Here is an 11834-nt window from a genome sequence, read left to right as displayed (position 1 = left end):
AGCATGTAAAACCAATAGGAATGGTCCTCTAATTCCTGCAGTGTCCAATCCAAAACGACATGTCACTGAGAATTACATCACTCTAACAAAATGGACGTTTGTCTAGTGGCCAATGAGGTATCCGTGCGTTTGATTTCGCCTCCCTTGTTGTCCAATAGGTTAGCTGGATGGGCTATGTTGTTGGTGGTGACGCTGAAAAATATTTTTGTTGCTGCTGCAAGGCGAGAAACCAGAGTAGAGAGGATTTATGTAGACCGCTTAAACGAGATTTTGTTACGTTTTAGTATTCGCGTTTTTACGGTAGGATTATCAAGATTAAGTAAACCTGTGTGTAGTGCATCGACGATGTCGGTGAATATGGATGAACTCAGACACCAAGTCATGATCAACCAGTTTGTTTTGACTGCTGGTTGTGCCGCCGACCAGGCAAAGCAGCTTCTTCAGGCGGCTCACTGGCAATTCGAGGTGTGTGTTTACATGTGTGTGTGTATATATATATATAGTTAGTGAACGAACGTTAACGAGTCAGCTAGACATGCTTGTCTGGGTATATGATGAAATTTGGATCCAAGTAAAACCAACCCAAATGGTTAACGCTAGTTATCCGGTCCCGTGTAGTAACGCTGACTACATGTAGATGGTTCATAGTTAGCTACTTGGAAAGCTAACGTTACCTAGTTAGCTAATTCATTTGGGAAAAATGGTGGGATTTTCGGTGAGACAATCGAAAGCCGACATAGCTGGCTCTCTACCTAATTTCGCTATTTTAACTGCCAGATTGCAGAATCTATCATTTTTTGTATTATGAAAGCTGTTTAATTAGCAAGCTCTGATTTTTTAAGAACAGACCTAACGTTCACTCGCTACTAAGGTAACTAGTTATCTTATCCTGTAACAACATGCCGGGGTTGCTTACTGGCTAGCGTGGTTAATCCGGAAGAACCAACGTGGAGGGTACGGTGGCGAGCTAGCTAACGGTAGCTAGTCCACCACAATATTTGTTCCTTTGCTTGAAAATGTGGCTAGCTGGCTAGCTACCACGTAATCATGCTTTATAGGCACCGCTTCACTTTGTCCTCGTGTACAAAATCGTGGAAATGTTTTGATCACATGCATAGGATTACAGCTCTGTATATAGCAGAGTAACGTTAGCTAATGTTTGAACTATATATTCAAATAGATAGCGTAGCTCACCAGCTTTATTGGTTTATTCGTTCAGGCTAACGTTAGATTGTTGTTTGGAAACCGTTCCCTGACTCATTTTTTGCTGCTAGCAAGCTAACGTTACATTCCGTTTGTTTAATTGTTTTTGCTAACTGATTGTCTTAGTACAAACTGTTATTGTGAGTGGGCATAAAACTTGACAACTCAGTTAGGTAGGTAGCTAAATTGCTTCTGATCACATCTTCCAATTGTTTAAACAAATTTGCCGTAACCCCCAAGAAATACTTTTATCACTGAACTTTATGGATCTAGCTAGTTATAAATCTTCTGTGTAATCTATAGCTCAGTCCATTGACATCACAGGGAATGCTCGACGAACGATAGCCAGATATTTCGATAATGTATATTTTATCATCTGTTAGCTCAATAATAATAATACATTGTTATAGAGTGAAGCTTATTACTAAGTCTGCTCTACATCAAATAGCTACACTTGTAGCTACACTACGCTACTGGGAAAGTGCTACCCGTGTTTGCTAGCTATATGGTTGTGACACTTTTTGCACACTATATTCACACCATGTCGAGACGCTTGACTCTTGGTTTTATTGGTACTTTAAAGTAGGCTACAAAACATAGTTGTAGTGAAGGTACACGTTCCTACTTAAGTGACTTCAAGGGTTTAATAATGATTCATTAATTGTCCTCACACATGAATGTGTACGTGTTGCCTGCCAAGACTGAGTGAGAACGTTTTGAAAACTGTATGCAGCTAGGTAATTAAGGTTATAGAACGGACCGTTTGAGGAAATCTACTAATGTGTGTACAGGAATTACTGGTGTGGCCTGTTCTGAATACAAAACAAAACGGCGGTGTATATGCGTTGACGTCCTAGCTACAGTACCAATGGTATTTCGTTGTCAGGCAACACGTTGGGCAAATGGCACAGTCATGCCACAATAGCCATAGAAAATGGTATCAGTACATGCATCAATACAGTATCACTCAAAGATGGTATTCATTGAGCAGTAGGATCCAATAGTATAACAGATTCAGACATCTGTGCACACATGAAATTGCTAAGTGTGAAATGGAGAGTACAGTTTGTACCCCCTATGAATGCATTCTCACAGTCAGCTCAAGTTATTATGCGGAAGACAGACAAAACGTCAAGAAAGCCTCAAGAAAAATGCAAGGTGCTACAAGACAAGAACGTTGTTGAAAATTCTGATTAAGAGCCACTGTTCTCCAGCTATTTTGTCATCACATTACCTGCACAAATTCATAGGAGTAATTTTGTGAATGAGTCCCAGATTTTTTGACAAAGCATCCCTTTGTAATTACTTCAGTTATGCACACGTATTACCACTTCCATGATCACATTTCCGGTTTGCTATGTGTGTGCAAAATGCATACAGGCTATGTTATTTTGCAGTAGAAGATGTTGTGTAATGTTTAAGGCAGTCTGTATTTTCAGTTTCTACATGTTACAGTGCTTTCTCTCTTAAAGCTGTCACTTAAGCACGAGAGCTCTCTCTCCCAGCATTCCCTGGAGTCCTTGTCTGTGAGAGGCTCTTTGTTACCCTGCTCTCTTTCGAATCATGATTAGGGCGAAAGGTTTTGCAAGCTGTGAGCATTGCAAGAATTCTGTTTTAAAATTTCCTTTTCTGACAAGATAATGGGTGATCTGTACAATAAGACAGGCGTCCAGATCAAAGGTTTTTGGAGTGACTGTTAAATAGTACTGAGATGGCAAGTCAATGATTCTGGCTGTCTCATTGGAATGTCTGACAAAAATCAACATAGTCTCAAGGCCACTTCAAAAACAAAAGGTCCATGTAACAAGGGTGGGGCTTTGTGAAGGGCTGTGCTTTTTTGGTTTCTAATAACAGGTCATTTGCATTAGGCATAAATCAGTGTCACTTGCTAAGCAAAGTCTTAAGGAGCAGTACATTTTTTGTTGAGTGGTGTTGCTGTAATAAAGCCAGGTGGCTAATTTGGATGAAGTGTGATGTCCTCTTCTTGAGAGCAGGGGACATGACTGATTGAAACTCTTCTGTTGCTGGAACCGCAGCAGCTGTCCATGTCAAAGGGCTGTGTTTTCAGGTGCGCTGTGTGGGTCAAATGTCAGAGTGAACTGTCTGTTACTTAACTGTTTTTTGGGAACATGAGAACTCGGGCCTCTGGTTGGGGACATTTAAAGAAAATAAATCAATACCATGAACAACAAGGAAGGAAAAGAATAAGATTGTGCCTTCCACTATCAGTAAGACCCTGCATACTCTTTCTCTGCGTTACCGTTCAAGCTTCAAAACCTCAGATTGCTCTCTTACTCACGTTTCCTCACCAGCGGCATAATGTGCTCTACCAGTTTCCCAAAAACTTTCATAGTCATTTGTAATAGTCAGATTCACCAGATGTTTTGAGTTATTGTTCATCCTCTCAGAAAATGTTGAAAGTTTCTTTCTTCCCCCTGTTTGTACTGTGTGTAATGGTTCCTCTCTCTCTGTCTGTCTGTGGCAGAGGACTCCTCAGTCCCTGCCTCCACACAGTGCGAGCTGTTGCAGGTCAGTTGCGTCATGTGTCCACGGGAACACAGACACTGGTCCCTTTAGGTTTTGTGGTGTATCTGCAGGCCTGTTCTGTACCCTGCTGCTTTCACAAGTGTGGAAAAGAGGCCCGTGCTTCACTCATGACAGGAGACATCTCCCACTAGCTCTTTGTTAGGGCCAAGTTTCTTTATTTTTTTTTTTTTTAAATGTCACCCTCTTTCATCAGATGTTTGTACAATAATGTGTGTTCTTTCTGTTCTACATCTGCTTTCCGCTCTCTTTCTCTTGCCATCGACATATAAGTCCCCGTTGTCAGTTAAGTAACCATGGCTGTCTGATGGATTCAGTGTAGGCTAATTCTGTGGTGTGCTGTGCATGCAAATGGTCCTCAGATTTTAAGCTGGTGTACCCTCCCTGTCTCGCTCACACACAGACACAAAACAATAGCTGTTAGCCTTGAGGCTCAGAGGTAGATCGCCATGCGTGGGTTGTTGCAGTGAATGCAACTGTTCCGTAGATCAGGAGTCAAAGTGTGTAAACTCTGTGTGGCTGGTTGATTTTCCAATAAGAGAAAGATGCAAAATAGTCAGAGCAGCTGTGGAAACAACAGGGACCCAGTGCTTCCATGTTGATATGTGTGTCACGTTGAAAGGCAGACATTCCTTCACTGCCACTGCTGTTGTCAAACAGCCATGAGGAGAGATCAGGCATTCAGCAAAGTGTAGGGTAGAGGCAGAGGGAGTGTCAAAGGCAGGCGCTTGTATGACTTTGGTTCCTTTGCTTGCATTGGTAATTGTGCCTAAAAGTCAAAGTATTTGATTCCCTCTTGTCTTTAAGCAAGAATACAAAGAAAATAAAACCTTTTGTGCTGCTGCAGAAGTACGTAGTGAATAAAGCTGTTTTGTAGAAATGTTCACAGGGAGCAACAGACAATGCAGTGTAGTATAACACCGTCATCTTGGTATTATTTGCATTATTGCCCATGATTCAAGTGGAAATACTTTTATGGAGGGGGTGGGGTCTTGCTCTTATAAAGACATGAAGTGTGAACAATTACCTCTTAGTTCAGTTTCATATTTACGCAAATAAACAGATCCTGATCAGTCTCTGATTTCAAACATTTTGTCATCACAGTGTGATGTATGACTTTGCTTATTAGCCTACATTGAGGAAAACTAGGCATCTGAGTCACACATGTAACTTCATTGCCTTGTCATTTTAATAAGTGTGCAGTGTTGGCTATGTTACCAGGCAGTCCAGGTTTATTTGTTTATTTTTTTGTATGCTAGCCATTTCAATTTCACCGCTTGCATTTAACAGGCATTTTCATACTTTCTCTTATACAGACAGCATTAAGTTCCTTTTTCCAAGAGGCCAATGTCCCCAGTCATCACCACCAGATGGTAAGTACATTTTGTTCCAAAAAAGAGCAAAAAAAAAAAAAGATATGCGTTACATCCTGCCTTCAGGAGGCTCAGTCAGGAAAGCTCAGCATATAAGGGAACAGAAGCAGCTAAAAATCTTCAGCTCATTCAGGGCATAGCTTAGCAGCATCGTTTAACAAGCCATAAGCTAAGTTCTCTGAGCCCTGTAAAGCAAAGTTTCTCCTCTGTAAAGTGGTTGACTTTGACTTGGTCTTCGCTCATCAAGAGGGAGTGGGGAATCTTGTGAAACCGTGAGTGTGCTTGTTCCCTGGCTGCCCGTGAGACAGTGTGTTCCCTGGCTGTGTGTGAGCCGTGAACGAATCTGTCCCTACCGCAAGAGGTAGTGCCTTGGTTGCTCTGTTTTGTTTTTGTTTCCTCCTTTGTGCTGGGGAGATCGCCGTTCTGGGAGGAGCGTGTGTAAGTGCAAGCGGGTGAGCGAGTGCATTTGGTGGCAAGGCCCTGGCTTGTCTTTATTTTGGGTGCAGCCATTACATCATACTGCTGAAGGCTCCATGGGGGAGGAGAGGGGAGGGGGGGGGGGGGGGGGCAGAGAGGGAGGAGTGGGGGAAGGGCTTTGACAGCAGGCATCTGTTGGCAGCTTTCTCCCATACACCACACCATCTTGTGACAGACCCATTACTGTTCCCCTGCAGTCTCCTTGAGCGGTGGGGAAAGGGAGGCTATACAGTTAGAGCATTATGGGGACCAAAAGTTTAGTGTACCGTGAAACAAGAGAGAGAGCTTCTACGGAAGAATGCAGTATGTATTTATGTAGATAAAAGCAGGATAAATGTTTATTGTGCTTTGTTGTTCATGTTCACTTCAAGTTCCTTTAGTCAGGTTTGTAAAATGTTATGAACTGTTCCACTGGCAAGCTTTTCATTTTGTTCAGTTTGTCGCAAATTCAAGCAGTAGATATTTTCCATTGTCTACAAGGGTCTTCCCAGGATTACGCAACATGATGGTGCAACGTACAAGAGAGGGTGTGTTGTAGCTGTGGCCTTAAACATATTTCAGACACTGTTTCTAACTATTCTCTACTTTAAATAACATATGGAATTAGAGTCTTAAATAAGCAAAATAGACAGACAGCCTGAATTTTCTGTATAGGAAAACCCTTGGAAATGTAACATGGGAGTGTGAGGAAAAAGGAGTAGTCATGCTGCATCACTGTTAAAATTCTTTGGGTGACCCCTGGAAGATATTTTAAGATGTGGTTGTTGGATGAGGCGATATGGACCGAAATCACATCTTCTGCACCTTTAGGACGTAATGAAATAGTGGCAGTATTATTTTGTTTGTGTGGTTTTTATCGAGGGGGGGGGGGGGGGTTGTTGATGTAGCAAGGGTGTGAGGCAGCAGATTGAGACTACATGCAAAAGTATCTGAGGGAAGAAAGCACTGACGTTTGGACTATAACAGCCTGTATAAGTAAAGGAGAACTAAGCAAAAAAGGAAAGAATTAAAGTACATTTGAACATACAATATCTTGGGTATACAAAATGTCTTTCACCCCCAGTTGAAAATAACAAAATATAAGTACCAATATAAATACTAGTCCTCATATGTTTCATAAGTGCAGACGAACAAGAGTTAATCAAATTCTCCTGATATGGAAACATGTACAAATGTGTATTTTCAATGTTTGTCATGATGCTGTATTCATTAATATACTATTTACTTGGTGCCCTTTTACTGTGTAATTTTATCTGTATTTTTTTGCTGTACTTGTACATGAAACAGTTGTATAAAAAAATAACAACGAGTCAGTTGTGCATAATTGTCAGCATTTTGGGTCAATATATTACCCTTCCCATCTCGTCCCATCTCTTTAGTACAAAGCAGGGAATTTGTCAGTTCCTGTTCTTTTTCCTGCAGTAGGCAGTGGAATTAGGTGCCGAACACAGACTGAGGCACAACCCAGTAGTTTAGACCAGACCCATACAATAAGCCATCAGTGGCAGCATATGGTTCTCATATGGGGACGAGGTCTAACAGTGCGGGTGTTTAAGGCTTATGTAATCAGGTCTGGGGGTGTTGAAGATTAGGAATGAGGACAAACCATGTGGGGGGACGCCGCTCTGGGATGTATGCAACATCGCTCACAGCTGCACCCTGAAGTATATCTCAGCCAAGCCAAAAGCAACACCATGGAGAGGAATCGCATGCTCACTGCCCCAGCAGCGGCTCTGTTCTGAATTCTGTCAGGTTTCGTCCTCTACAGATCCATGCACGCGCAGAGCACTTCAGTCAGGGCTGGCACCAAACAGCCCCGGGGTCCTCGAAGCAAATCTGCCCCTGTCTGTACGCGAGCAGTTGATAGATTCTCTCAGTCCTTGTGGGTTTTCTCCAGGCTCTCTGGTTTCCTTCTACAGTCAAGGGCTGCTGTCTGGATTAACTGCTGTCACTAAATACCTTTTTTTATTTATATACCTTTGCTTTATTACATAGTAAATTTACCAGCCTATAGAATTCCTCCAATAATGTGATTGTAGTAATGTCAGCATTAGTCTGTCTTTATTCTTCCCTTAATTTGTTGGCTCTATTCTGTGCTGCTGCCCTGATCCATCAGACATGCAGTCAGCAGATGTGTGCAGCTTAAGCCCCCTAAAGACTTTAGCTGCTGCTCATTGCTACTATTGGGGCTGTGCTGCTTCCTGTGCCGTTGATTGCAGCAATATTCTCAACCCCCTCCCTTCCCCTATGTCTCAGCATTCCCTTCCTCCCCCACTCAACACTGATTGTTATTGTTCTGTACCGCTGCAGTTCAGATAGTCTCCTCAAGATGGAGCCTGTGAGTTGTTTACATGGCTATACAAAGGTGAATGTGATGGTGTCTTACATTTATAAAATGTCATTAATCCTTGGATCTCGCACGGCTTCGTGGTACGGATTCAGTTGTCATCCACCTGGATGTTTTTGACCTCTAGTGGGATCTGATTTGTTGATGAGGTAAAGCTTTCAACACCATGCTGCTGTACTAACACATTGAGATGGACTTGAAGTGAAGGGGAAGATGGACCTTAATCATACCCCTCTGCTCCTCCTCCATAGTCATGCTTGTGTCTGTTGTACATTGACGCTATTAATCCACTGTATAAATTGGGCATTTCCTAAGTCATGTCTTGTGGATCTATTATATTATTTAGCAGACACTCAACTTACATAGGTTACAGTTCTTTACAGTGTTATCCATTTATACAGCTGGATATTTACTGAGGCAACTGTGGGTTAAGTACCTTGCCCAAGGGTACAGTGGCACTGTCCCAGCGGGGATCGAACTGGCAAGTCCTGTTCCTTAACTACTATGCTACACTGCCGCCTGCAAAGGATCCCTGGAAAGACCATGGCAACAGTGACACCAATGTTTTAAGGGCATACCTGTTTGGAAAATTTGGCTGGCCTACAAAACACAAACATGTAAAACAAAATATCACATGTCTAGTGACATATCACACAGTTTTTTTCTGAATTATTTGAAACAACAACATCATAAATTAAAGACATTTTTGCTGAATTTGACATTGCAAAGTTGAAGCAGCTCCTACTATTTGTTCCCAGCATATTAGACTACAATTAACTGTAGTTGTTACAATGTATTTTTTTAAATGTCACACTGCTCTAATACTGGTAGCCAATAATGTCATATGAGATACAGTGGTACATAGGATAACATTGTCTCATTGCTGGCACTGTCTGTACTAACAGACATGATTATTTGATTTCCATAAGAAACATTTTTGGGGAAAAAATGTCCGAACAGTTGACATGTCTACACAGACAAGATTGCTGATTCTCTACAGAGGGTGTCAATTTTCTAAAACGCTCCATATGATAAGCTGGAATATATCAATAATTACACTCTTCTTTCTTCTTTCCTCCTTTGTTGAATGTAGCTACCTATGTAGCATGGACATTTGTCCATTCTTATTTTATGCCTGTCAGTGACCGTTGTAGTTAATACATTTATAAGTGACATTTACGGTTCAGGTTGCACCTCTCTGGTGCTTACCCCTGGAGGCGTGCACCACACTGATATAAAAAGAAAACATAAAACCACTGGTATAAATGATCCCTTTTGAGACTCTGGGTGGTGGGAAATGAGTACTAACAAGCTTTAATTGCTTAAATATTATGAATTTAATAAGCCATTTAACAAGTTTGATACATTTTCCCATTTCCTAATTGTTGTATCCCTCTATTTTTGTAAAGTCACATATCACACCTAGATCTCTACTCCATTTCTGTTCTGGCCAAATGGCCATTTACACAACTTTTATGCCAGCTGAAACAGTCCCAGATCAGCTGACTCCAAAGGAATTTAGAGTTCATGTTAGCTCTACAGTCTGGCCTGAGTCAAGGGATAAACACGGCTGTCTTCAGACCTGGTTGCTTCTCTGAGATAAAGGTGGTCCACAGATGGCTTCTGGGGACTTTCTGGACTCATATCAGTTTAAATACATGAATGTACAAATAAGATACATATAAAGGTATATTTTATTTGAAAATTTTCATTGCTGTATGAGATTACTACACGGTTTACTGTATTGTTTACACTGCAAGATCATCATATTTGTTTGCAGAACAGCATGTACTAAATATAGGGGTCTCTTCTCCAAGTAATATTCAGTACAAATGAAAGTATGTAATTGGATTAATAGACATTTTATCTGGTCTCATTGTGTTCATAATTTGGGTACTTTATTGTAAATGCAGCTCTTTTGAGGGGAGAAAACTCAAAATTAATTACATCTGTTCTTCCCACTGAATTTGTTGCTCATTGGTGTTCATTCATAAATGGCTCTGTAAAATATGTGCCCTGCATGTACAAAATTAAAAATGGTTATCTTAAACACCCAAAATGTCAGCTGAGTGGTGTGATGATTGAGTTTAACATCTATACCATTCAAAGCACTATGCGGAGTCAGATGAAAAGACAAATTAAATACACAATGAATCAACAGAATAAAAATAAAGCCTTTTCAAACAGTATTTAATGATAAAGAACATTTAATAGAGTGTTCCAAAATGGCACATGTTGGTTATACACAATGACACTGTAGAGAATGAAGGCCCTTTTCAAGGCACCCTATGCAAAAGATGAGATCTGTGTTCCTTGGTTAGCTGTTACCTCTGCTGTGCATGTGTGTCCTTGTTTGCATGTGTTCTCCAGTTGCAGAGACACATGACATGATGTGTTTTCTGCTAGTGTTTTGCAGATATGCTTTTTTTTTCCTTCAAGAGAATGGTAATGAGGGTTCCTACAGATGTCTATAAAAGCTTGCCTGTGAGCGCATGAGCACTGAAGGATAATCTTAGCTAGATTTCAAACTCTTAAGTCTTGAAACTGAAAGCGTGTACAGATTCAAAGCTTTCAAAGCTTCCCCATTTGTGTAAATGGTGTAAATGTAATTCAGATGTGCAATGGACATGAGAATTTCCTTTCATCTCCTTTGTTCTCTCTCCTGCCCAGATGTGCACCCCACGTAACACGCCAGCCACGCCACCCAATTTCCCAGACGCCATTACCATGTTCTCCAAGCTGCGAGCCTCGGAATGCAATACCGGCAACAGCGGAAGTCCTGCCCCTGGTTCCATGGCGTGTTCCCCGCCACCCGCGTCCGGTTTCGGATCCTTTTGGGCCTCGTCTCCGCCGAGCCATCAGCCGGCCTGGTTGCCCCCTTCTTCTCCAACTGGCCACCACCTGCATCACCACCACCTGCAACAGACACCCATGTGGCCCCCAGTTTCCCAGCCTGGCAAAGCCCAGCAAACAGCTGTTGTATCTGCACTGCATGGGCAGAGATGAGAGACTCTAAACTGAGGGGGGAGGGGCGCATGGTGGGATTTGGAGAGGAGGGGAGGGGTGGAGTCTTTGAATTTAAAGGGATGGGGTTTAATTAAGGTGTAGAGATATGTGGGACAAGAAGGTGATCTAGGTCTTTTTTTTTTTTTTTTTTTCTTAAAAAAATTATGATGGAACAATCTTTTCACTTTTGAATACCTATTCTTTCTCTCTCATTTTCAATTACTGATGTGCAACGATCCAGGCCTTGGGAGAGAACCACTATCAATTCAAATAAGCAAGTATATAAGGCATCTAGCAGTCCAGATGAGTGTCTGCCCACCAGAGGATCATGGCAAAGACTGCTGAGGGAGGACATACTTCTATCAAGGCACTAAATACAACAATGCAAATACGCCAGTGACTTAGCACAGGAAACAAGAAAAAAAACATCAAAGCAGCTGGTTTAATGTGTGCCTGGGGATAGTTTTTGGAGTTAATGTTATGTTCATGTTTTCTTTTTAGTTTTATTTCTGTAACCTAGCAGACTGATACTACATGGAGCACTGACACAGAAGGGCTCGATAACCAGCAGGAAAAAAAATGACCTGAGAAGTGTCATGGTGACGTCTGCCTTCACATCTGTGTCATTCTCCTCTGCTGTATAGGAAAATCTGGTGTTGAGTACCTCTTAGAGTCTAACAGATTGGCTCAAATTTTGCTTCTTCAGCATCAGAAAGAGTGAATGGATGATTTTTTTTTGTTTCTGTCAGGAAAGAATGACATGAACTCTGTTGTGAAGAGATATTTCTGAAATATGGAGAGTGGTTATAATTGATTTACTGTCTGTAAATGACAGAGAAAAACATCCACCTTGTTCAGAGACAACAAAGTGTTATCTAACAAAA

The 11834-nt window shown here is 41.5% G+C and overlaps 1 protein-coding gene across 2 annotated transcripts; it reads left to right on the top strand.

The window, feature by feature from the left end:
• The first annotated feature begins 221 nt into the window (after positions 1–221).
• Positions 222–11378, top strand: LOC118781809 (UBA-like domain-containing protein 2). Of its 2 annotated transcripts, XM_036534904.1 has the most exons (3): positions 222–465; positions 5064–5120; positions 10615–11378. In XM_036534904.1, the coding sequence occupies exons 1-3, from the start codon at positions 346–348 to the stop codon at positions 10948–10950; spliced, it is 513 nt and encodes a 170-aa protein (XP_036390797.1). In that variant the 5' UTR covers positions 222–345; the 3' UTR covers positions 10951–11378. The 2 variants fall into 2 exon arrangements, with proteins under 2 accessions (XP_036390797.1, XP_036390805.1); XM_036534912.1 differs by lacking the exon at positions 5064–5120.
• The last annotated feature ends 456 nt before the right edge of the window (positions 11379–11834 follow it).

The sequence above is a fragment of the Megalops cyprinoides genome, chromosome 1, assembly GCF_013368585.1.
Source record: "Megalops cyprinoides isolate fMegCyp1 chromosome 1, fMegCyp1.pri, whole genome shotgun sequence".
Taxonomy (NCBI): Eukaryota; Metazoa; Chordata; class Actinopteri; order Elopiformes; family Megalopidae; genus Megalops; species Megalops cyprinoides.
The sequence above is the reverse complement of the archived record's forward strand: the minus strand, read 5'-3'. Positions and strand labels throughout refer to the sequence as shown.